This window comes from Dermacentor variabilis, chromosome 5 (genome assembly GCF_050947875.1).
Source record: "Dermacentor variabilis isolate Ectoservices chromosome 5, ASM5094787v1, whole genome shotgun sequence".
Classification (NCBI taxonomy): domain Eukaryota; kingdom Metazoa; phylum Arthropoda; class Arachnida; order Ixodida; family Ixodidae; genus Dermacentor; species Dermacentor variabilis.
Window position 1 is genome coordinate 32,661,602 of NC_134572.1, and position 27,167 is coordinate 32,688,768.

The window sequence follows — 27,167 nt, forward strand, 5'->3', positions numbered from 1 at the left end:
TCAGATACCTTTTATTTTGCTGCGTTTACTCTCGCGTAGCAGCTTATTCCATAAAATACCGACATCGTGGCGTACGGGCAGTAACATCCTTGGAACAGCAAAAGAGGGCAATACGTGGGTGCTTTCCTACAACAATCATGTTTATTTCCGCTCGTCAAGCGAGTAGACACTTCGAAGTGAGAATGAGTGATCATCTTGATTTCTTCTAATGGCAAAGGTAGTGGATAACAAACCAGTAAATATGCAAATGAACAAGGACTACGTTTCTAGTTCGGCGTTATTACTGTTCCATAAAACCACGAAGTTTATGCGACTCATTGAATGCAATCAGTTACGACCCAACGAACACAATAACAACATACCCGCACACATTGGCACACTGCGTGTCTTTACATCTGCTCTCTTTCGTTTTCTTGTATACATATACCGAAGGCTGCCCAGTTAAGACAAAACAGCCATGCACGTTAAGCAAATATAATCACTTGACCCCCAAGTGGAAACGTTAGAAAAGCTTGAAATCTCAGTCACAGTCTTTCCCACGAAGAAAAGCTGTCCTCGGTAATCAAATTGCCGTTGCAGTAGTTTATGTTACGTTTTCTTTGCCTATACAGCACGTACGAGTATATCCTTTTAGTCATCTTCAACAGCACGCAATCTTAAGAAGGCGTTTGTAAGCACTGAACTTGCGACAAGTCCAACTCAAGAATAAATTCATAACGCATTCATTCAAATTTTAAGTGCTGGTCGTCCCTCTATAGTTTGCGGTTGTTTTCTGCGAGGGGATGGAGGACAGCAGCTTGTTATTCGAGACTGATTCTCAGCAAAAAAAAAAAAAAAAAAAAAGAAGGCGGCGGGCATTGAAAGAAATGTTTCCCAACTCAATATAGCGCCTTGAATATTCAGAGATGCGGAGCGGTTTCCCCAATCTTATATCTCTTCAGGAGAAGCGCGTCACATCCTTGATGAAGGCGACCGGATGGCGGGCACTCGACATGATGGTCCTCTCCGGTGGCAGGTGCGGGTTGGTGCTCGGCGTGTGCACGGCGCAAACCCGCACGAAAACGGCAGTTGCCGCGCCCGCCAACACGACCGCCACCAGCGTCAGGTACCAGTAGTGCTGCGTGACAGAGAACGTCCAGGGATGTCTGTGTTTTAGACTTAAATGCGTGCCTATAACGAAGAATGTTACCACGGCAACAGCAGATGCCGTTATGTAAATATAGTCAAGATGAGCCGGAATTGGCTATAAATAGTAGTCAGCCAATTGCGTCAAATAAACCATAGTTAGCGAGATCAAACGTAGTAGCTATAAATATATGACTCAGGAATCATTGAGCGATGTTAGGGAATCAAGTTACTCAGGAGTCAAAGAAAACGTTGAAGTCCAGGAGAGCTTTTGAAACATCTGCGAGTTCTGCAGCGCGTATAGAAAGAACTATGGAAGCAAACGCTTCGCTGGCAGAACTTAAAACACATGAGAAAGAGGTAGTAGGGGGGTGGGGGGAAGGGCGTTACGCGGAATTTCGCGAACAGTTCTTTTATCGCAGGGACGAACCGCAGCCATATATGTTACCACAAGTGCGCTGCCCATGCCCTCGCCGCCGAAGACGAGTCGCTTGAGCCTGGAGAGCAAACCCTGGGCGTCGATGAGGTGGCACTTTTGGAAAACGTCGCAGTATCCCTGCAGGTCGTAGCACGGAGCGCCCGGCTGCATGCGCCTGCCGCAGAAGTCCCGCATGCGATCGAAGCTGCACGCCTCCTTGCATTCGCTTCCCGGCACTGCACGTAACAAGCACGCAGGACGAGTCCCCTTGGAGAAAGCGTTACAGTTGCGGCAATGTTAAGCAGTCTTAAGAATAATTAAAACGTATACATTCTGTCATTTGGGTAACTGTTTGACGACTTAAACAAAAATTTTGTATTAAATTTCCAGTCACGCGAATTTTGCATAAAGGTTGCTGAATATCGAGTTTTGAAGAAGCCGGAGCATAAAGATTATTGTGGAATAAAAACAGGTAGCACAATACGGCAAATTGCATTTATCCAGGCGTTCAAAGCATACGAAAAAGAGCGATTATGAGATCATACTGACACTTGGCATTGGTAATAAAAAGAAGGCAGTATTTGCTCGGGTCCATTAAGTTCGCACAGCGCCTCGGGGGCGAGTTCGCACCGTTTTCTCTGCAGGCGATGAGGCACATGTCCTCCATGCTCAGGTATGACCCGGTCAGGTAGCAGTCGACCAGGTTGTACAGGCGGCAAACGGACTGACTGCACTCGCCGGCGTCGCATAGCTGAGTGGCGTGATTGCACAACGTGCCGTCCGGCTTCCAGTCCGACGGAGGGCACTCACCGCTTGTGCCGCTGGTGGACAGCGGTCAAGGACAGCACGGCGGCAAAAGCGCGAGGGAGAATGGGTCAGAATGTGGTGTTTCACTTTTGCAAATGCCTGTAACCGCCAGTATGGAGCAGCGTGGCGTGCGCCTGTCGTCTTCTGCAGCTGCCAATACCTTTCATAATTAGTTCTTTGTGATAACCGATTACTTAGGCACTTCAAAGACCCATTACTTGATCAAATTACACGGATACATGCCCACTTGGACGAAATGACACCTCTCATGTGTATGATGGTCTAGGCACGCACAAATATATGCACACATGTATAACATCGTGGCGCGGTTCGTTGCGTTAATTTTCTTCGTCGATTGCGCTATCGTCTCACGATACTTGAAATGTACTTCACGGGCGCTTTTCGTCGTCGTAGGCGATACGACAGCCTTACACCCAGAGTGTTATCAATTCTGCTTAATGACCTTGTTGCCACCGGTTTAAGCAACTTATATGTGGTACTACGTGCATCGGACTTCAAGGATGAGCAGAAAATTCTTTGCCGATTGTTTCTAGTGTAATTTGAAATGTGTAAATGTCGGTGTCCACGAGCTTAGAAAAAGGGTCTGCGGAGCCATTATCCGTATTGTAGAGTCTATTATAACGTCAGCGAAATAGTAACTTATTTTACGCCATTGCACCCATGCGAGTGGTGGGGTATGCCTCCGTTTCGCCCTACCTTCCTGCGAGCTTTTGACAAAATATCTGTAAAGGCTCATAAATAGCCTAAAATAAAAATATCACTGACAGCATGCGTTTGCGTTGTTATATCTATTGCATTTAGTTCACCTGTAATCTTTCGATACCGTGCACTTCTGCAGACGGTGCAGTGGCCCGACCTTGATGGCTGTGCGCAGCGGTACTTCAAACACCCGCACGCACACTCGGAGAGAATCGACTTCGAATACGGCGTAGTGGATCTTGAGAGAAGTACTGACACACATTTTTCAAAGCGGTAGAAACTATGCCACACGCTTCTCGCGTGTGTAGTGATAAAGCTTAGCTGTAGTCTGAACGTTGAGAAACACTACATTTGAATCGATTCTAAACTTGGTCTTGATAAACAGCCCGTTTATTCTCGTTCTCGTTATCATGATGTCATGACACAGAGCGGGATTTGCTGCTGTCATGCAGCATTAAGGCGAGTTTCGATGACGTTACCTCTCAAAAAAAAAAAAAAAAAGAAGAAGAGGGCGGCGTGGATTACTTCTGGCTGCACGCACGTGGAGCAGCTTTCGCAGGAACGGAGCAAACCAACATGTCATGACGTCATCAATGCATTCACCTGCTGAGTACCGAAACTTGTTCGTAGAATCGAGCATTATACTGTAATATTTGTGACGCTATGACACTTGCCACTATTTTTTTATATAGCTTAGAGGGTTTGGACCTTCACTTCCTGCAATAAATGACTCCGAAATGTCATGTTCGTTGTAAATGTTGCAGATGGTGGTTTTCATGTTGAACGACGCAACTTGATTCGTATACTGGCGCTCATGTGTTCGCAAAAAATAAGGAATGGCTGGAACGCAGCGAAAGGGAGGACGGGGGTGCTGCGGATATCTTTTGAGCTCTGTTGTGAAACGGTCTTCTGCATAGAACATGTGCCGCACTGAAATTCGGAATAATTGAATTCTGGGGTTTTATGTGACAAAAACCACTATTTGTTTGTGGCACGCTGAAAAATTTACGATCATCGACAAGGATACGTGCAGTAGGCCTCGAATGTGCAGTCGTCTTCAGGTCTGCATGCCGTCGACGTGTTGTGAAAGCGGCAGTCGCTGCTGCAGCACGCTCCGTTACTGGGACTGTGGTTGCAAAAAAAAAGAAAGAAAGAAAGAAAAAGTACATGCTTCGCATCGCACCCTTTCACTGCACGGAGGAGGCTATGCGCGTTCGACTGAATACTCTAGAGTTTTTCAAGGATATTTGTAGACCACAGCAAGCGATGGGTGGTGCTCCGACAGCAGCGCACACAGCACGTGTTAACAATTATTGGCGAAAACGCCTTCGAAAGGAAATGGCCTTGTTTCTGTCAATACCTTGTGTAGAATAATATGCAGGGAAATTTTAGAATATATACTGTACAAGGGTGTGCGGGGTCTAGGAATGCTTACTTTCGAGCACTACTATTTTGGCGAGGCCCATGCGGCGTCACACACCATAGAGCAGCACGTCATTGTAAATTTACGTTTGCTTCTTGAGTTCGCACTCTTTTCAGTGGCGTCACCCTGACCAGTTGGACAGAGGTTCCCCGTTGTTAGTAACGACGTTATACAAACCTTAACGCTGCTGGTCACGTCCCAGAAGTACACGTGTCTCAGATTCGAGTCCTCACTAACTTGTGTCGGGCCTAGATCAACTCTTCAATGTCGAGGAGGGGTAGATATGTGCCGTATTTAAGGAAGAAAGTTGGTTAGTTGGAATTTAGACAATGACACGGTCCAGTGCGTAAAAAAAAAAGAAAGACGGAACGGAGCGCAGAGAAAGAAAGACGATTGGACAGATAGAACGCTGGTCTTCATATAATTCAAAACCAGCGTTCTATATGTGCAGTAAATTTTCTTTATCGGCCCTCTTTCCCGCTTTTCCTTGCGCGCTGGATCGTGTCTTCGTTTAGATAGGTGCCGGTCTGTAGTAAAGCCAACCACTTTAGCGCTTCTTAAGAGATACAGCCGGGTAAAAGCTATGCACGTCAACGGGGGTCGTGCGCGATGCCCTCACCTGCAAGCGGCTCCGGGCCTGAGCGTGCACGGCTTGCGGTTGATCTCTCCGTGCTCGCGCGCGTAACAGCACACGTCGGCACCACAGTCCTGGCGCTCGTAGCCGCAGTCGCACTCCTCGTTCATTTCGCGGATGGAGTTACCGCAGAAGGGGCCTTGGGGCTCTGCGAATGCGCGGCAGGTAACACTCGTTGCATTGGACTTTAAGCCTATTTTCTTAAAAAGTTGAATATCTTGCCAAGGATCATTTATATAGTCTGCGCTCAAAAGCTCCGTCGCCGCCAGAAAAATCTTGTCCACAGACAGCATTTTTACCACTGGCGCGTTAAAATAAATTCTAGGTTTTCCGTTCCAAAATCAGAATCTGATTATGAGGTGCGTCGTAGTGGGTAGAGTCGGGATTAATTTTGACCACTTGGGATTCTTTAACGTGCACGTAAATCTAGTTACACGAGCGCTTTTGCATGGCCCCATTGAAGTGAGGCTCTCGCGGTCGGTCTCGAACCCGCGACCTCCAGCTCAGCACCGAAGCGCCATGGCCACTGGGCTACCGAAGCGGGTCGCTTTGCTGTACGAGCGTCCCCGAAAGGTCTTTCACGGTAGCTAGTGACAGCGCATTATTTAAAGCATTATGTGCCTGCCGGAATGGGAGAAATGTTAAAATGATGGAACCAGACCGATTACTTTCATTAGGCGAGATCGCAGACAACCCCCACTAAGAAGTTGAATTCGGCACCAGCAGAGGCGGCTGCAAGGCAACATAAACCTAGGTGGAAATGCGAAGGGGCTGTGGATAGTGCGAATGGGTACGAATGAAAATGACAACGGTTCTCCGCTGATGATCTGACGGAGTCCAGAAGGCGTGTACTGGCGATAGACAACAGACGGGAACGTCGCATATTGACCATGACGCTCCTGGCGTATTATGGCGCAAATGAGAGCCCGTAGCTCAGGTATATCACCCCCGCCGGCAAGATGCGCAATGTCGTAGGGACGCAGTACCCGAAGGGAGCGAAGCTCGTTAACCCGCTGGCATGTAGCAGTGATGTCACTAACCGAAGTGGCATTTTGAACTACCAGGGCACTGAATGCGATGGGGCTGATTTACTTGAAAATGTGACAAATGTGTTCTGCTTCCGTTATGTTGCTACTGGCCCATCGGGAAAACGCCAAGGCCTCTTCAGTGTAGGAAGTGTACGATCGATTTTGTGTTGGCAGCGGTCGGCGAGCTTCTTTTTAGCGACATCAGATAGGTCAGCAGTAGTGCCGAATATTTGTCGGATCTTCTGCGTAAATGCGGCACATCAGTGTTCGTGGTTGAGGAACAATGTTTCCGCTACGTGGGTGAGGTAGAAGGCGATGTTTACTAACTTTTGATGGACTTTTCACTTGTTATAGTAGCTGGCTGTGTTGTAGTTATCGTAACATTCATCAATGTCGTCACCACAGAGTCCAGCGGAGACCAGGCGATCATGCTGACGACTATTGCGAGTTTAAACTGGCGTGCTCAGAGTTGCAGGAGGTGTAGGGTTAGTAGAACCAGAGCCGCTGCAGTACAACATCTCGGTTGCAGGTGGGTGCACCCGGCGGCCTGAGCACAGCCCCAGGGAGAACGGGAAACTGATACGGCACTGGGATCGAGGAGAAACCTTCCCCACTTAGAAGGTCGGAACCAGACCGAACGCTTTAATTAGGCGATGTCGCAGTGAGAACCCGCCAAGAAGATGATGATCAGCTTTGAAGATGATTATATACAGTTGTAAAGGATGAGGTGAGCTAAAAGCGCTCGCAATATGTAGTAACAGTTGGTCTACATCGTCTCTAAAACAATGTCGCAAGCTGCTGTTATGTGTGCAGTTATATTACTTTTCGCATTTATATAACGCTTGGATATTTCATACCTATAGGACGAAACTGCTTGCAAGAAATTGTTGACAAGAGTCGCCATTTAGGTAAGGAAGAGAAAATAATCCTTGTCGCTAAGAGTTTTGCTTGAGCAACCAGAAATCCTTTTGGGTACTTCTTTTATAAACTATTTGTAAACTATTTGTAAACTATTTGTAAACACAGTGTACATTTCGTATTTGTTAAGCCAGTATCTATATCCAAAGCGGATCAGCTGCAGTGGCATTCTCCTGCGAAGCACGAGATCGCGGACTGGATGCTACATCTCGGTGGCTGCATTCTCACGGGGGCAATATATTCAAATGCGCTCCTGTAGTTACATTCAGGTATGCGTTAAGAGACTTTAGGTGGCCCAAATTGCCCCGGTGCCATCCACTATGGAGCCTCTCATAACCGTATTTTTTTGCTTCGGGACGCTGAACTCCATAAATCAGTCTATTTTGTCTGTGCTCCCAGAATGGCCCGAACAGGGATTAAAGGTCCCTGGTTTCTTGCAAAGGGCAAGCGGAGGATGGGCTATTATTGAAGCTCACGAAATGAAAAGGCAATCGCTCGTGAAAGCTTTGCGTCAGGCGTCGGGGAGTGAAGCTCACCCTGCAGGCAATTGGGCCGGGACCCGCGCTGCGAGAACATCTGCATCAGGACAGCCGATATGTTGCGCACGCTACATATGGAGAAGCGCCGGTTGTTGGGTTTGTTGCCGCGCGTGGCGCTGGCGAACATGATGAAGTTGCCGCCTGTGCCGTCGGGGACACAGTCTGGAGGCATGTCGTGCTGCACGGATGGGACCCAGAAAAGTAAGGGTGTGTGAATATTTCAAATTTAGGATGAAAGCTCGCTTGAATAATTACACTCAAGATCTAAACTTCTACCGATGGTTACATTATAACTTGAACTTAAGATCGCATCTTTATATAGCTCGTAAATAAATTTCAACACGCGTTCGCTAGAACGGTGCAAAGAAAAACTGCTCCGAATCGACGAGTGAAATTCACTCATAGGAAGCCTCGTTCCAGCAAACATGTATATCGAACGCCCACTTTGGTCCTTAAATACGCGGACCGTTTTTTCGGGTGTCATACAAGTGCCAGCGTTACGTGTGCAGACGTCGTTTCAGGGTACGTGCTCCGTGAAGCGATGAAAGCTAACGAAACGGCAGAAATTGCTTATTAAGCGCTGTTTCGCTAATTTCCACAACCGTGCATACTATCGAACAAACTAACCCGACGCAATACCTTCTGTTGCTTGGTGGCGTTGAGTTACTCCCTTTACAACGGCGTAAACAAAACAATTGAGGACACACCGGTGCTCCGAAGTTATGACCGAGCTCGTGGGCAAAGGTTATTTCGGAGACCCGCTGCGGCACACGCATGTTCTTGTTGAGAAAGGTGACCACGCCCGTGTTCAGGCTCAGTCTACCGATGTAGCCCGTGGTGCCTGTGTCGACCACTATGCCGCCTCCGGATTGGAACTGCTCACATATGCCGCCCGAGAAACCTGCGTGCGTACACATGCAATGTTGTTGCGGTTGTGCTGATGCAAGCCCGGCTAGCCCAGTGGGTTTGACCGGAAGCCGTTCCTCCCGAGTTTCTTTGACGTTGACAAAAGAAGGGTTCAGTAAATGCTCATCAAGGCGGTTTCTCAGGAGTAGTAAAGCAACAGGCGTACAACTCCTGTTCTGTCCACAGTGCCTCCTTCGCGAAAGGTAATGTAGTGGAAGGCTTGCATGAGGAACACTTTTCATCTGCCCAGATGTAGTTCTTTCCTCATCAAACTGTAAGCACATCAATACGAAGTATTTCATATATAACACACCTCATAATGTAAAGTACTAAGCCGGCAAACAGAGTTTCGTTTTAACACATCAGTCGGCCCCAGTGATCGAGTTGCAGAGCGCCAAAACAAACATGTCGACGTGTAGCTTGGCTGATGTCAGTTGTGTGGTGCGATGACCCTGTCTGGTGATCGGGTCCACATGATCGCTGCATGATTTGGAGAATTGCGCGATTTGTGAGCTAAAAGCGCTCGTGAGATTTGGCCGACGTTTACGCAAGACCATATTGCAATTCGTTACAGTCGTGTCCGTGTCACATGGTCAATCTGAATTGCAGATACATGTCGTCAGCTTTGAATATGTTGAGTAGTTTCAAACACACTCAATGTCACCGGCTGCACGCAAGAGCATTTATTGACAGTGTGAACCATGTACTATCTATTTATTCACTCAGGACACAGCTGCGGGTTTATATAAGTTGGAACATTTCATTACGAATTCAACAATAAAGTTTTTAAACGACTATCAGCGGGCCTGTAAAACAGGCGCAGATCAGCTAGGCAGAATTGCCCGAAGAGGGCTGGTGACAACGTGCACGACATACCAGTGGCTGAAGCTCGCCAGCTGGGAAAAGAGTTCCATAAAACTTCTAATCAAAATATAGCTATAAAAGAAGTGTTGCGTTTGGTTATAGAACAAAACCGACATTTTAACGCCGCCTTTCACATAATTGATTACTGCCTGTTCCTACATGGAGAAGAAAACCGTCTATATAGGTACACGTGCTCAGACCACACCCTGGTGTAGTGTGCTACTATGCGGTACACACCATCAGGTTCAGCCATGTAGGCGAGGCCCAGCGTTCCTCCGGGAAAGTCCCGGTGGGTCCACAGGTACGAAGCGCAGAAACCGTCGTGGTTTATTTTTGACAGCTCGTGCAGCGCATGGGGAGCGTCGAGGCTGTCCTGGCAAAAGGGGTTTGTCCGCATCGCCGGTCCCTCGCACACGCTGGAGTCGTTGATCTGTATGACATGGACAGAGCGGCGCAAACACGCTGCCTGACCATTTCCAAAACACTGAAGATGCTCAAAGAAAGTTGCCTAATGTGGCTTCACCTGTCAAGAACGTGAAGAGGGCACAAGAAAAATATATTTTCTTTCATTTTGTATGAGTTATTCGCTATATATTTCTTATTAAATGAACGTACAACAGTCAACAAGGCCACAGAAAAATGAATGAGATGTACGAAACTCCGCTCGTAATATGGTGACGTAGTTTGTACGAGCAGTAATTGAAGTATGCATGACGTCGGCCAGGGCTGCTCGCAGGAGCCATGATACATGGATGCAGTGAACATACTCGCGAACTTGCTTAGCGCTTCGTAGATCTAATTTAGACGACGATGCGCTTCACGCAGAATAGGCACGTGTCCGCCGGGTGGGATATATAGGTGTAACGCACGTCGTGCGACCACCGCTAGCAAACTGTTGCCATTTGTCAAAATGTGCGCCGACTCGATAAAAAAAAAAAGAAAGATACATTTTGCTTCGCGATGTATGTGTCTGTACGAGTGCGGTAGATCTACCGTGTACTGAATGATTGACGTAGTTCAAGTTGCGCCTTGTGTGAGTATAGTGTTTCTTTGAAATATTTGTGCCATAGAGCGTATGAATCAGTTAGGCAAAAGCCTGCGAATAAATTATATGCAAGTCCCTGTCAAACAAATAGTAGTTGTTGGGATATGTCGCTTAAGCAGCACTGATGAATATCTGCGACACCGTAACAGGAGAGTTCTGATTAACAGACGACCAAGGTTTTTTTCTTTTACATCCACCTAAGGTTAAGCATGGAGCCGACTCATCGGAATGCGGCCGGCGCTTCTAGGATTTATCATACAAGTTTTCCACGTTCGGTCGCAGAACTCAGTAGCCACTGAACAACGCGGCGAATGCTTTTGGATATCCTGGATGAACTCATCGGCATTTTCCCGCAGATTTAAAAGAAGCTGTCCTCGATTAGCCGCGATCCTTCATAAGAAATAACCTCACGTCACTCGCGTCTGGTGCGTAGAGCTCTCAACGTTAAAGTGCCCTTTCGAGTCCAGTTGCACATTCCTGATTTCTGCCACACATTTCCACCGGAATATGCGCATGGCACATTCTTACGCAACATCGACATCTTGTCTAATGGATCATCTTCATCATCATCATCATCATCTGGCTACGCCCACTGCAGGGCAAAGGCCTCTCCCATACTTCTCCAACTACCCCGGTCGTGTACTAATTGTGGCCATGTTGTCCCTGCAAACTTCTTAATCTCATGGGTACTTGAACGAAAAAGACTCATTACGAAACGCGGCACGGATGTCAAAGCCAAATGTGGGAACCAACTGGCCACATGGCCAGCGCTTGTTCCTACCACGAGACGCTGCACCACGAACTCGATGCCGGTGATACCGTTGAAGTTTGTGCCGCCAAAGATCTCCGAGACGGCCTTCACGTGCTTGGACACCATGCTGGTCAACTCCTGGCGGGCCCTGAGAATCTTGTCATGCTCGTTTCCCTGCCAGGAGGCCACTGCCTCGAACAGCGTGTGGTCCACGGCGATCTCGAGGTTACACACGCGCTGAACGTACGTCTTTCGAAGCGTACCCTCCGGATCCAGGACGCCACCGCGGTTGGACGGCGTCTTCGAGAGGTTTCGACCGTGAATGCCGGAACCATAGGCCGCAACCTTCCTTCGAATCGCGCTGGTCATCGGCGTTGTTTTGAGGTCGAGGTCCATCACCGAACGCTTTAGACGGCGTTGCTGTAAGGTCCACGAAAGCAAGCTACGCTATTGCGAGGAAGATATTGCGAGGAAGAATAGCGAGCAAGCTACGCTATTGCGAGGAAAACTGAACGCCTGAACGAATTTACAATTGACGTACTGCACTCTAATCGCGTCAGCTTTGTTATAAAGCTTAGCATGTGTACTTTTAATGCTAGCCGGCTCTTTTCTGCCTTAAATAATGGCAATAGCCTGCCGATTTGGGGTGCTTCCGGTATTTTCCGTAAGGTCTAAAGCTAAGTCGGAGTAAAATATTTTAGGTAATTGCTACACCAGGTCTGCTGTTGAACTTTTACGACATGAAGTGAACATGTAGTATTTCTGAGCGTTTTACTAAATTTATGTTACTTGCCGACCTCGTAACAAATAATCATACCATACAAACGCAAGCGGCTGTTACCATTATTCAAGCTAAATTATCAGCGGTAATCTTCAAGTGTAAACTTGTTACCGGACACCATAGTGTTTTGCACAAACTAAGCCTGACATTTTAGTCCGTAAATCACTCAGAGAACAATGGGAGGTATAGGTTTAGTTAGAATTGACATTTGTTGAGTCACGCCCGGTGGTGTGAACTCAGTTCTATGGCTCTGCGCCTGTTCTGCTGGCATCATTTCCCTTTTCAACGTATTGCAGTAGTTTAGTGCTGCTACCATGAAATTTGGGAACATTTTACGTGTAGAGCGATTTTATAGCTCTTTCAGCGAGCTGTCAAATACAAATGTGGTGGCTCTTCCATCGTTAGTGAGCATTTCTCAGTGAGTAATGCAACTTTTAACGAAGGAAGGCTTCCAAACCTGCAATTTCGCGGTGGTTTAAAGCGTGTGGAATCTTTATAGATGCGAATTTCACCCTGGAAGCCTCATATAGAGAGATTTAATAATGTGGGGTGACATTCTTGTTGCTAAAAAGGGGTATTTACGCAGTCGTATAGTTAATGATCGCGTGCTCAATCATCAGCCGAACGAGCCGATTGTTGCAATATCCATTTTTACCAAGTCTGCTGGAGTACCAATGAGGGAATCGGCTTCTACTATACTTCACCGACATTTCTTTCCAGTGCGCATTTGAAAAAATCATGGTTTAAAATGCTTAGTTTGTATGTGATTGGCACGACATGCGACGAGCGTTAGCCAGAATAAGCTTTAATTGTTGAAGTTCGGAGTGCTGCTTTCCGATCGCATCATCTGAAAAGTGGCGCATCGAACAACGTACAAACTCATCCGAGTGCCGGAATTCCATCCTGCTCAGTTCACCCCCTTCCTCTAATGTCAATTTCTACGGGCCTAGTTCTCACAAGCGAATTGCAGGTACAATTTCTCACCTATCATGCTTCAAACGTTTTCTTTTCTAACATAGTGAAGTATTGTTGCATATCGATACCCGGCTGTCTCAGCGGAGAGCCCTAAAAGTGTCCAAGGAATCGGCATTTAGAAAATGTAGCTGAAGGGTTTATTGTGTTTGCCCTGTTTAATTTCAGTGGTGGTTGGTCTCAAGGCACCTGAGATTGGTGCCGCCGGTATTGGCGCCGTATTCGGTCCATGACTTCCTTGGTGGCACCATGAAGGCCGCAACGTCCACCGGCGAAGCTGACGTCCCGCGCCGAGTAGATGAGCGAGTGGAAGGGGGCCGAGTCCTGGGCAAAATGGCCGGCGCGCTCCACGTAGAACTCCTCGCCCTCGCGGGGCAGCGAGATGCGGCCGCTGAACACACCGCCTATGATCGATCCCACCACGCGGCTGTCAGGCGCCCCTGGATAATAGCGCAGGTTATGCGACCTTTAAGTTAGCAAGAAACGAAAAGGATAACCGAGAGGCTCAATTTTTGTTTGTCACCACATGAATCCGACAGAAGATGAAGCCAAGAAACGCATAGAGGGAATTAACTGTGGCTTACACTGACAAGCAGAAATTATAGGGGTAAGGGCAATAGAAGTGCTGGAAAAGATTATGCCTACTTGCTGCCGGATGTTAACTACAGTGGCGGCTGTCATGCTGTCTACGTTATTGTGCATTTGTGTGTATATGCTAGATCTGGCCCGGCGAGCATTAGCCAGAGCCGCTATTGACAATGGCGGTGGATGTTCAATATCGTTTTCACAGCAGGCGTCACGTGAACTTAAGAACAAGCAACTGCTCTTGAAATGTACGTATGTTACTTGAAAGTATAAATGTTGCCAGAGTCGAGATTGTCGCTATGCAATGAACGAGTAGTTAGTAGTATATCGGGTGGTATACATTAAGTGTACAGATTAATGTGAAATTATCATGTGGGAACAACAGATGTTTCTTGCACACAGGGCTTTGACGGCAGCTTCGATTTCGCAGGTACCTCATGCGAACGGTTCACACACACACACACACACACTGCACACACACATGCGCTGCCGCTGGTTTGGCAACCAGCGGCAGCGCATTTCGAACGCACGACCTCACGCATTAGCTAGGGCAGTGCCACAAATTATTCTGAAAGTGAAGAAAGAAATCTGCAGTCTAAAACTGTCAGCCCTATTTTGTCTCGTATACTAAAATACTTATTTAGACGGACATTACTTGGCACAATAGCACGAACTTTAAGCAGTATTATTTACATTTGGGCATACAGCCCATTTCCGCGATTAAAACCTTTAGGTTCTCAAAACGTCTCCCGAAATAAAATCTTGCGTTTTTTGAAACAATCTCCACTCGACAGTCTACTTTGATTCAATAAAGAAGGGTACCTCGATGTCAGCACCGCCTCCTGCCGTTCAGGTTGGTGACATCCTTTGACCAGGCGCGCGTCGCACCTCCGCTATGTTGTGTCCGATTTGTTGAAGAGGCCGCACACGTGCGTGCACTGGTCAGCGCGGTGTGGTCCTGTTGCCTGGGCTTTATTTCAACGATGCTGCGCCCCCGTTGTCTAAGCCGACCTTTCGGGCTCGCGACGTGAAATTAAAAAGGCTTGACAGTTTTATCGCTAAAAATGCACCGTCGTGCCTGTTTGCTGCACACCTTTGTGCACCAGCTCAACTGAAGAATCACACCTACGTCTTATATTTCCCCGCGACCCAGAACGCAGCGAAAGGTTGATAAGAACCTTGTTCATCTAAGATGTTTAAAGTTGTGACTTCTGTGTGAAACGGTGTTCGTGAAATTTTATTACGCCCTAGGCGTTTGCCGTCTAAATCGCTTAATCGAGGTCATGGGGTGCCTGCTCAAACTCAATGTGTCATTTCCAACTATCCCATGCACTGAGCCTCCAAACGTCAGGAGAATATTCTTGGGAAGTTTCGTCATGTTGCGGCTCAGCATGTATACTTGCACTGATTGTACAAGCTAGATGGAACGAGGGGAGTTGGAATATGGAAGTAAAACCGCCGCAAGCGTAAACCTGAACTTATCTGTTTTGATGGTTATAGTAAGCATACAAACTTGAGCTTTGTCAATGCTCTCGAGTTTGAGTACACGGTCTCCTGTGACTTCAGGGAGGCTGAACATGTTGGTGAGCTGTCTTGAACTACATTTCGGTTTTCGGGTTGCCTTCCTCTGGTTTTACTCAAGTGACAGCTGTACGGGGTCACCATTTCTAAATCTCCCGGAATTTTTAAAAATCGCCTGAGGCCGTTCGGATACTTCTTGTCTTTGAGCTGGATTATTCGAAGAGGCGGATATTAATAGTAGTTTGAGAAATCATAACACGCGTTCAAAAATTAACGAAGATTCGCTATTATTAGCGTCATAATTAATTAATTTTCGGCACATCTTGCCATTTACGAATTGTAGCCGCTGCGATTGCAAGACGTATCCAGTTGAATTGAATCTGTAGGATGACACCAGTTTCGAGATACTTCCCAAAGTGTGGCACGAAATACATGGGCATCCCAGTTATTTTTGTGCTTTAATGCATAAAATAGCCTTTTGTAAAAAAGCAAGTGGAACAACAGTGCATTTTTACGGCAGGTTTGATTGCGTACATATTCAATCTGGCGTCATTCTGGAAATTGATTCCAAGTGGATACGCCTTACAAGCTCACCATTATATTCGTAAATTAAATGTGCCTTCAAGTAATTAGGTAATTAGTGAATTTTAAAAATTAGTTGAATACATGCTTTTACTAACATGATTTCTCATGCAAGTAATGTCCGTCTGTCTGAGTAATCCTCCCAATGAATATAGTTATGTTGTCTGCAACCGGCGATTTTTAAAAATTCCGGAAAGCTTGAAAATGATCACTCGATCTGTACATTCTGGCAATAAAAATTCCCTTTCTTTTAGTTAAATATGTCACGATGCTTTTCTTTCTTAAGTTACTTTGCTCGTCATGGGTCGTTGCATAACGAAACTAAGGCAAATGTGTTTTACAAAAGAATGGTTAGGCACTACATTTATAGTGCTTTTGCCTTTCACTTATTAGAAAGAATAAATTCTGTGGCTTTGCATGCCAAAACCGCTATCTGATTATTATGGGTAGTGAAGGACTTCGAAATAATTTTGACCACCTTTGGTACTTTAACGGTTACCTAAATTTAAGTACACGAGCGTTTTTGCATTTTGCCTAGCTTGAAATTGGGCAGCCACGGCCATTATCGAAACCGTGACCACAAGCTTGCTTTTTGATACTCGTGTAGTGTGCGTATGCTAATATAAGACTGACTCCGACCCCATGCTCTTTATCATTCTTACCTTTCACACGCACGATTTGTATCTCGATGAATACATTACCCTCAGCTATTGGTAACGCTGCCGTTTATTCGCCTTATTTTGTCGTATATCTTTTCACACCTTGACGCATCTAAACATTTACGATAGCAAGTCGCGTTAGTTTTTTTGAAGGACAATCCCTGAAACATTTAGTGTACACCATATGCGTCAACTATGTGTTTGAAGCAAACTTGTTGGCGTAAGTGAAAGCGCGGGAAAAACGACTAGTTTTCTGCCGGGCTCGAACTTTTCAAGTATTGCTTTACTGTAAGCGTTTAACCTCATTTTTAAGGTGAGATATAAATATTGCAATGCACGTAACCATACAAACTGAGAATGAGAAAATTTTACACTGTCAGTGAGCACAGAACCTAAACCTCCGCTGTCCGTCATAGGGCGCCCTTATGTGTTTCGTAATAATATGGCGGCACAATCAGACATGTCACCACCTTGTAAGGAGAAGCGTGGCATCGAGGCACCCTACGACAGATTAGGTGGCAGCGGCAACCTTCGAGTCAAGTGGCCACTGCTTTTCAGTGGCAACTTATGGAAATCCATCGGCATGAATTTTTTGTACAAGTGCTCTCAACGCATACTCGAATTCGCTAGTGTGAAAAATGTTTATCAATAAGTCCCTCAGTCGTAGACATCATCAATGAGCGTTATCGGATAAGTAACGATGAGTCTATGAAACTCATCATTGTACTGGTGAGCTCTGGACCAATGTGACTGCCTTGGACTCTCACCTGTACCGAATTCAACGTTTATGAACGTTTCCGAATTCAGTTCTGATCGGAACGCAGTCTTCACGGACAGGACGTGAACTCGAGGCCTCCTGCTGAGCAGAAGTGAGGGGCCGATATTCTTACATCGCGGCGGGTGCACACATTTAAACGTGAAGAACATGAAAACATGTCTCGTTAGACTGCAGCACGGCTGATGTGGGGAAACGAAGCTATAGTGCAGCTCGCCTGCGAGTGTGGCAGCGTAAAGGAATAAATCCTGGGGTATTACTTGCCAAAACCATCATCAGATAATGAGGCGCGCCGTAGCGGAGGGTTTCGGAATGGTTCTGACCACATGGGGTTCTTTAACGCGCACCCAATACACAGTAGGTGGATGTTTCTCGCATTTCGCCCCCATCGAAATGCGGCCTTATAGCAGCGCAAGTGACAGCTCACCCACGACATGACCGGAATAGAGATGCTCCAGGCTGTCCAACACTGGTCCTCGATGCGTCTCGATGGTGAAGTCTTCGGAGAAAGCGGACGGGTCCCTCTCGAGGCGCAGCCTGAACTCTCTGGAACAAATCGGGGGATATGGCTCGAAAGAGAACCGTCCCTTCAAGTGCGCGACGTTCCGCAATTTTGCGCACCGATACTGCCCACTCCCGTGAACACATGCTTACCTCTTGTAGGACCTAAATGCAAGCTCGACGCGGAGCGGGGCCTGGTGTTGCGCGGCTGAGCGCTTCCAGCGCCTGCTGCCCACGCTGATGGGCTCGTACGCGAGCGGCTCGTAATGCAGCACGAAGTCGTTGAGAGCGCGTGCTGCGCGCGCGGGGGCAGAATGCGTTCCCAGTAAATGCTCAACTGCTCCAGTGGCGTGTCGTTTGTTGCACAAAACTTCGCCGTCAAGTGTGAACTAGCGCACGTGTACGGAGCATACAGACAGTGACTTGTAGCAATATATGCGCTGTTTTAACCACTCTGTTTGGACTTGTATGACAGGCGGAAGCAGTCGTTGTACAAAAACTAGCCTGTTTATTTAGAGCCATATAACGGCACTTTCAAGGACGCCTGGCCTAAACGACGACAAATTAAACTGGTAAGAATGTCAGTTTCCTGAAGCAACCGTCACCTCGATTTTCACATAAGAGGTGATCATTTTTAAGTTTTCCGAATTTTTTAGAGATCCCCTGCGGGAGATAACGTCAGTTTTATCCTCGAGCTGGATTATTCCAAAGGCAGATATTACTAGCACTAGAAATGGAAACAGATGTTCGGCTAATTAATGAAAATCCACTAATTATCTTCTTAACTGTTTACGGCACATATTGTAGTTTATGTATTGTAGCCAATGAGTTTGCCAGACGTATGCACTTAAAATACATTTCCAGGATTACACTATTTCCACGATATTATTTCCATAAGTATGGGACGAAATACATGTGTCTTCCAGTTACTTTTGCGCTTCAATACTTAAAAGAGCGTTCCGTTAAAAAAAAATCGATGGAGTTTGATGGCGTATGCCTGGCCTCATTGAGGAAATTCATTCCAAATCAATACACCTTGCAAACTCACCGGCTACAATTCTTAAATTGCCATATGTGCTTTAAGGTGATTAGGAAGTCCATTAGTGAATATTCCGTAATTAGCTGTGTATGTTTAAATTTCTCGTGCAAGTAATGTCGCCTCTCCGAATAATCTAGCTCAAGGACTAGAACTATGTTATCGGCAGGAGGCGATTTTTAAGAATTCCCGAAAGCTTAAAAATGGTCACCCCGTATATGTGGTACTTACACGATGCTTCACGAAGAGCAACCTCAGGATGCATTTCCAAGAACGTTCTGAAATGCCTTGAAAAGCCAGACATTGCTCATATACCGGAGAAAACATGATGTCACATCTTTTCTCGATATCTTTCAGGCCGTATTTCATTGGCTTTCCATGAAAAACGGTAACTCGAGACACTCCCGAGGGCGCGCGGGAGTGTCTCGAGTGACCGCAGTACGCAGAGTCCCGTGGTTTTGATTGCGAAGATATGATAATGCTGAAGTCAGTCACATTGGGCGGTGGACTTACCCGCGTAAACAATGGAAGCCATACAAGAGAGCGTCGCCAGTGCAATCCAGAAGCTTCCAAGACCGACCATGAACGGCGCAAGAAAAAGAACTGCTCGCTGCCAATCCCTGTTCTGCTTCTTCTGTCTTGTCTTCTTCTGGTTCGTTTCCTCGCTTGCGCGCGTTCTCTAAAGCTGGCACGTGACTGCTAGCGGCGTGAACCAGCAGAGATGTGGCTTCTAAAACTGGCGTAACTGAGAAATTAAAGCGGTTCTCCGCACTGTTGGCCTGGATGAAGACCCGGTGTCAGCCAAGGTGTGGTGGTAGCGTATGGACATGACGTCTGCAAGCACGGGATACCTTGCTTACTGCAGCGCGTACGTTTATTGCATGTCCGATTACTCTGTACTGCCCTCCAGGTATATGTGTAGAATATTCTAGTTGTATTAAATATCGCATTAATGTGTGTTTATGTGCCGCCTAGAAAACATTCAGCGACAGCAATTCCTCGCAATATGTTTTTCATTAGTGTGTAGCGGCGTACCGGTTTTTTTTGCTGCTATATATTTTAGCTAGTAGTAGCTATATGCGCGCATTTTCTTTGCGTCTCGGCCGTCAAGAAAAACAAACAGTGGCCTCCACGTTTGAGCATTAAAACTTCCCAACAAAATTGAATGCACACCTTATGGCAAGAGATAACGGGACATCTCATCTTTCTGCACGAATAATAATAGCAACAAAATCTGAACGTGGACACAGGGAGGGAAACTCATATACACATGGTATTTGCCATAACTACTTTATTTGCATCTATTTCTCCAGGTTTGCCCCACAGTGGGCGAAGGTCTTATTGCCGGCGGCTCTAACGCTTTCTGTGAAGATTTGTTGACGTAACGCACGTCCCGGATCTGGTGAGCCACGCCGAATAGCCTCTAGAGCACGATGCTTTTCTCTTACTGTCTATTTGTGTAAAAGAGCAAAAACAAAACAGAAATAATTAAAACTGAAAAGAGTGAAACTGAAAAGACTCTCTGAGGAAGTAATTTATTGACGCACCCGTAATTGTAATTTCTGACGGCCGGTATATTTTCGTGCAGTGTAGCTGAACGGTAAACACAATGCGTGCTCACCCTGCGCGCGCAGCCTAACTGATCATAAGCAAAAACTCGGAAGTGATCTGGTATTTGAATTTTAGCGCATTCTGATTACCTCGGTAAGAATTCGTGAGCGAATAATTTGAAGACACATCGGGGAGAAACGTGACCACTTGTGAAACCGCAAACATTAGCACCGAGCACCGAGTGACATATATAGAGGAATACACGAAGGCATTAAAGAATACCTATCGCCGTATCCGCCGTGGTGGCGTAGTGGCTTTAGAGTTACGCTGCTAATTAAGCCGGTGGTCGCGGGATCAAATCCCGGCTATGGCGGCAGCGTTTGATGGGGGCGAAACAAAAAAACGAACGAAAAGTCATGTATCGTGCACTGGATGCACGCTAAAGAACCCCTTGTTTTCAAAATTAATCCCCACTGAGGGTGACTCATAATCATATCGTGGTTTCGGCACGTAAAACCACGGAATTTAATTTAAATCTTTAATACCTGTCGCGGTGGCTACGGGGATACGGCTTTCAACTGCCGGGCGGGGCATCGCGAATACGGTTCTCAGCTTCGTAGGCCGAATTTCAATTGGGGCATATTGACGTAGAAGAGTAGTAAGTTGAGGGAATTGCTGAAACTGCACGTTTATCTACAGCATGAACAAATCACGAGGTACAGGAAGGTAGGCGACACCACCCAGTGCTCGTGTGTTGTTATCGCGTTCCGCCTGATATGTTTGCGCTGAAGATAAACATGCATGAAGTTGTGCAACTGCGTAGTTCATGTGGCGGCATTTATGTAACCACCGAAATAAACATAGGCACAGAGGTGAGCACCTCCACACAGCACAGACTGGGCAGTGATTTAGTGAGGTGGAACACTTCCTTGACAACTGTCGCTGGTGGCTAGGAATACTCTGCAGAAAATACTCAGAATAGAACAAGTGCCAGCGCTTCAGTGTACGTTTCGTTTTCAATCGTCATCATCATCAGCCTATTTTATGTCCACGGCAGGACCAAGGCCTCTCCCTGCGATCTCCAATTACTCCTGTCCTACGCCAACTGATTCCAACATGCGCCTGCAGATTTCCTAATTTAATCGCCCCACCTAGTTTTCTGCCCTCCTCGACTGCGCTTCCCTTCTCTTGGCACCCATTCTGTAACTCTAATGGTGAACCGGTTATCCATCCTGCGCATTAAATCGCCTGCCCAGCTGCACTGCCCCCCCTCCCCTCTTAATGTCAATTGGAATATCGGCTATTCTCATGTGCTGTCTGATTCACACCGCTCTCTTCCCGTTTCTTAATGTTACACCTAACATACTTCGTTCCATCACTCTTTTTGCGATCCTTGACTTTTTCTCGAGTGTCTATGTCAACCTCCAAGTTTCTGCGCCCCTATGTTAGTCCCTGTAGAATGCATTGATTGTACACCTTTCTTTTCAATGTTTGTAGTAAGCTCCCAGTTAGCATCTGGCAATGTCTGCCGTATGCACTTCAACCCATTTTTATTCATCTGTAGATTTCGTTCTCATAGTCAGGATCCCCTGTGAGTAACTGACTTAGGTAAACGTACTTCTTCGTTTTCAATACATTTTTGCAAATATCCGTGAGCACTAAGCTTAACAAAGTGACGTCACTCGACTGAACGCACAAACATAACACTCCAACAATAATTGAGAATGGCGGGTCCACATAATGAAAATCGACCATAGCTTTCACTTTAAACAGCGCCTATAAAACACACTGTCAAGGAAGAGCACAGGGCTAGCGCTGACTGCCAACAACATCTTTATTCACGTCTGCACAAATACACTTTTCGCATTGGGCTGAAATAGAGAAAGGAAGAAAGGGGAGGCTAGTCATGGTCAATCAACTCTTCATGCGCATGCGTCACAAACATAAAGCTATAAAAAGGCAAAATACACAATATGGACACAATCCAAACTCATTAACTTCTAAGGGACTTGAGTTCCTTATCGCACAGAGCTATAGAAGGGGCGCTTACGTAAGTGGCTCCTGACACATTGAAAAGGCCTCAAATATTTCCCTGACCATCCGATCGCTGTACTTTCTCAACAGATGTGTGTCTTCTAGGCGAGGGGGAAAACCCACACTTTGCACAATGAACATCCAGAGTACTACCAGTCTTAGTTTTGACACTGTGTGCAAGCTCACGCGAAGGTTCATTAAGAAAACGCCCCGTTTGCCCATATGTAAGCGTAGCCGCAAAAGGTAGGAATGGCATAAACTACATTGGTTTTGCAATCTGCAGGCTTGGCGGTATGTGCCTTACTACAGAATCCACGAGTTTGTCGGCTCTCATTGACTTTCTTCCACAAACTTCCTTGTTGGTTTATTGCTTGTTCATTCAGTTAGGAGCCACTTGCGTAAGCGCCCCTTCTATAGCTCTTTGCGATAAAGAACTCAAGTTCCTTAAAAGTTAATCAGTTTGGATGGTGTCCCCGTTGCGTATTTTACATTTATATTGTTTTACTTTTGTGATGCATACTCAACAAGAGTTGATTGGCGATAGCTTGGCTACCCTTTCTTTCCTTCTGTCTTTCAGCTCGTTGCGAATAGTATTTATTTGTGCAGACTTCAATAAACATGTTTATTGATGGGCCAATAAGTTAGTGTATTAAAAATCGCTGCATAGATCTGCAACGATTGTTTATGTCCTATTGTCACACCTTAAATGCATTCAAAATAGAACTTACAGAGATATCACGCCAGTGTAGTTGGTACATGAGAAATGCGCAGATCCACTCCCAAAAGTCGACGTCCGGCCACAGCTTTGGTGTCATGTGGAGGTAGGCGTAACTACATTGCATTAACATAAAATCACTGAGCTTAGGGTCTGCACATCGCATCAACATTTCCACATCCGGGCATTCCGTGTGAGCAATGTAAGCGTCGAGCAGTTCCGCTGTGACGTCCCTGTGTGAAATCGTGGGATGTCAAACTAAGCACTGATCAGCGCTAATAGGATTCCAGCAAATATCTAGATTCAATTTATATTGAGGTTTCAAGTTCTGATGAGAAAATAGATACCGGGAGCCCAGCGCTTCTCTGTACGTGTACATTTTCTTTCAATAGGTTTAGTCATCACTGGTGTCTTGTCAAAGTACTCGCTAGATAGGATAAAGTAGTAACCACGCAGGAAAGAAGCTAGTTTATGCGTTCAAAAGAGCATTGGAGGGATCATCAGTAACTTCGTACAGACAATAAATCTGCTTGGCCTCGATAAAGAAATAAGGTTGAAAAATAGCTGTTGCAAGAGAGGTAAAAATTAACACACGCGCAAAGGACAAAGAAGACTTCGGCTTTCCTTCTATTTGTCCTGACCTGCACACCTGCACCAATTTTAGCCTTTAGTCTTATTGCTGTGTTCTACCACCTCGTCCAACTCGAAGTAATCCGAAGGTTGAAGAAAAAGAAAAAAATAGAAGTGGCCAAGTACATTGCTACTTCGTGCACTTTGATCGCTTACACGCATTTCTTCATCGTTATAATTCTCTGTAGAACTTAAGTTATGCTTTGCCTGTAGGTAATCTCGGTGCTGTACTTCTGGATGATATAAGGCAGCCTATTTTGTTTACTACGACGAAGACGTAGCCCTGACGTAGACAGAGAGACGTAGACCTTCTTGACGTGAGTGAATGAAAAATTGCAGAATTTTAGTGCCAATTGCATGGTGTCCGCGCTACGTTAAATTGCAGTCTTGCCACACATCACACTTTGCAACAAGTTCATTTACTTTCACGTATTAGCAGTTTTACAACGTCAACTGTTTGCGCGCTTTGCCGCGTTGTGAGATCGTGCTTTCGGGCTGATGGAGTATTATATTGCGCGCATGCAACTGCACTGATTTGTTGGATGCTGATATCTTAGGCATTGGAAAACTTCTTTCCGTTATTTTTTTAGTAGAACTACGACAGATTTCAGTGGTAGCTGGGGCAGACCATGATTTCTGCGTGTTACGATTTACGTTTAGCGTTGTTTACCCGGCATTCCTTCTCGACGAGAAATGCTTCACAGGCAAGCGTGTAGCTATGAAAGGCCCTTCACGCTGTATCGTCGATTTCTCAGGACCAGGGAGCTGACTACTAAATTGGCATAACCAAAGCTCACGGGCGAGACGAGCGTCTGCCTGGGTGAGGCTGGACCCTACATAGACGGTGACACGAAAACAAAGGTGATCACGTCGAGGAGACCACAGCCGCCGTCCTTCGTGGAAGCAACCGCTACCGTTAATATCACTCTACCGGTGCCTCATCCTCACAAACAGACCGTCACGAATGGACCACTAAATAATAAAAGGGGCCAATGTCGAGGACTTCCGTGGGAGAGACTTCTACATCAAGTTCCCCGCTTGGCACGTCGTTGGCTCGTATGCGGTCGCGTTCGTTCAACATTGGAGGAGGAGTTCGGTGGAACGCTGCGACGTCATGGGGGGATATTGCGAACGGTTCAACAATTGTGGTTCGCCGACAAGAAGAACAGTGAATTTACCCGATGAGAGAAAGGGGAAAAAGAAGGACATAATAAGTAGACATTGTTCAAACCACTCCAGGCTACTCGGCCTGCACCAACCAACTGGCTCCTGTTGGATCACAGTCCCCTGGCCTTTCCCCGGATTAAAATTCCTGCCGGATCGACTAGGCCCTTCCTGCCGGACTGCTCAGCCGCTGCCATGGCGACACTTTAACCCCCTACTCTCCTATCTCCTTTGCTCCCACTATCCCCCCACCTCTGTTGACGCTGAGCCGTGCTCCCGCAAGGGCTGCAGAACATAGCGTCAACCTTTCCTTTTCCCTTCAAGAACCACTTCTCTCTCTCTGTGGGAGTGTGATCCGGCTCGTACTAGTGCTCCTACTCATGCTCGTACTAGTGCTCCTACTCATGCTCGTACTAGTGCTCCTACTCATGCTCGTACTAGTGCTCCTACTCATGCTCGTACTAGTACTCATGCTACTACGTGTAAACTATCATGTAATTTCGTAAATAAGCCGTTTTTTTCATCTCTTGGATGTCGTACTGAACCTCTCGTTCTCACTTGGCACACCATAAGCCCCAAAACTGTACTGGCCACACGGACGCAGAGTCAGCAACTGTGTGAAAGCGATGAGATGCGCTTCCGTGAGTGCCAATAGTGTATATCAATGGCAACGACGACGATAGCAACGCGACAGCAGCACAATTAAACTACCTGCCACAGGCATGAACTAGAATTCTCGGTTGGGGAAAATACAATACCCTTTCGCTGCCTCGTTCTTCCATGAAAACATGATAATAGCTCTCTGGGCCGCAATGAAAGGGAACACCAGGAGTAGAAACAACTGACGACAGTTAGTGCTGTAATATTGTAGGTCGGAATTGACCGCTTAGCAATCATTGTATGTCAGACATTGAAACAGTGATTGCCGAGGTGAAGAATTGTCCGCCTGGCTTCAGTTTTTCGGTAAGGGCTAATGTTAAAAAAATTTGAAGCTGGGAGAAATGAACCAGGTTCCTCTATTTGGTTATGAACGACATATTTCCTATATTAAGTTATATTGCTTAAGTTTAAGGGTAAGGCTAGCGACGAAATCTAAAAGGACGCGGTATAGCTCTTTGTAAATTATTCGAATTGTGCTTAAATGTTTCACTATGTGCGGGCGTCTAATAGACCACTGTAAATGTCATCCACAGTAAATAGCACAAATTTATTGAGTAAGATTCTTTTACTACTAAATATAAGAAAGAATTCACGCGACCAAGGTATGAGCTGCATTTTCTGAGCACGAGATATAAAAATACATTCACAGAACATTTTTTTTCAGGATAGCTGTAAGGGAGGTGGTTGCACTATAGAAGGCTACTAAAGCTTCAAAGTTCACCTACTCAGTCATAATAGTGGCTGCTTTTACGGCTTTAGCCAGATACAAGGCAGCACGAGCCATCTGGGTTTTACTGCTGTAACCAGTGCAGACCAGGCAAGTGTGTGACCTGAGGAAAAAAAAAACGCGGCGCTACTTGAACTATTTAAGATTAACTTCACAAGCACTAACTGTAAACCTGATTAATAAAATACATATGAAATGAAACAGTTTTTTTATTGTGAAACCGCTGTCCTGATAAAAATGGGATTAGTTAAACTTACAATATATAATATTTTAGCCACTGTTGGGGGCAAAATATTTATTTAAAAATTTTAGGGCTCTGACTTTTGAACGTAACTAGGTGTCAGCAGACGATGTAGTTGGTGAGCCCTGCAAGAACAGCGATAGGTGCACACAGAGCTGTGCAAGCAGCATGCGGTCGGCAATATGGCTCTAGTCTGCGCCACTAGCATGATCACAGGGTTGCCTTGCTCGTTTTGAAGGACCTCCATCTGACGCTTATTCTGCCGGTGTAACTTGGTTTGCTGAGCTGTTTGCTGTCGATGCATCATTCTGTCACGAAGTATCCATGCCGACGGATGCATGCCAGGTGAAAAGAAACAAAAGTCACTTCCCGTGCAGGTGGTAGAAAGGACATAGAAGGCTAAGCGTCTGACCTGAAACGAGCAGGCTAAGCGCCGCCATGTTAGACCATGACGTTTTGTTTCATCCTGACAGCGGAAGTCCGTGGGAGACCTTGCCAGTACCTGCTTCAGTGGTAGAACTCAAAAAGAATGAAAACAACTCTAAGGGCACTCACCTTTGACCGTGCGAGGTAGCCGCTTCCAATTCAGCTAGCTTAATTTGTAGCTCAATCGGAATGACTTCAGTTTGACCCACACACATCATCCGCATACCAAGGCTATCGATGAGACCCCTGCGGTACCGAGACAGGCGGTTTCCAGGTGTAAGACGGGAGGGCGAAATCGTTACAAGACGACACAGGCATGCTTGATCTTTGAGTATGAAATTGTGAAATAAATGAGATCTGTAAGCGCTCATTCACAAAAAGCCGCCGCGGTGACCCAGTGGCTATGATCTCATGCTGCTTTGAACGTAG

The 27,167-nt window shown here is 46.2% G+C and overlaps 2 protein-coding genes across 2 annotated transcripts; both read right to left on the minus strand.

Annotated features, from left to right (window-relative positions):
• Positions 1-937: 937 nt before the first annotated feature.
• Positions 938-9,806, minus strand: LOC142583491 (disintegrin and metalloproteinase domain-containing protein 10 homolog). The gene is made up of 8 exons (XM_075693978.1): positions 9,620-9,806; positions 8,320-8,513; positions 7,610-7,790; positions 5,113-5,275; positions 4,098-4,196; positions 2,174-2,364; positions 1,574-1,779; positions 938-1,117 (listed from the first exon to the last, which is right to left on the minus strand). Exons 1-8 carry the CDS (start codon positions 9,777-9,779, stop codon positions 938-940), a joined length of 1,374 nt encoding a protein of 457 aa, XP_075550093.1. The 5' UTR covers positions 9,780-9,806.
• An 84-nt stretch (positions 9,807-9,890) lies between these two features.
• LOC142583492 (disintegrin and metalloproteinase domain-containing protein 10-like) lies at positions 9,891-26,752 on the minus strand. The gene is made up of 6 exons (XM_075693979.1): positions 26,725-26,752; positions 17,708-17,849; positions 17,481-17,599; positions 13,121-13,371; positions 11,209-11,598; positions 9,891-9,905 (listed from the first exon to the last, which is right to left on the minus strand). The coding sequence occupies exons 1-6, from the start codon at positions 26,750-26,752 to the stop codon at positions 9,891-9,893; spliced, it is 945 nt and encodes a 314-aa protein (XP_075550094.1).
• Positions 26,753-27,167: the final 415 nt, after the last annotated feature.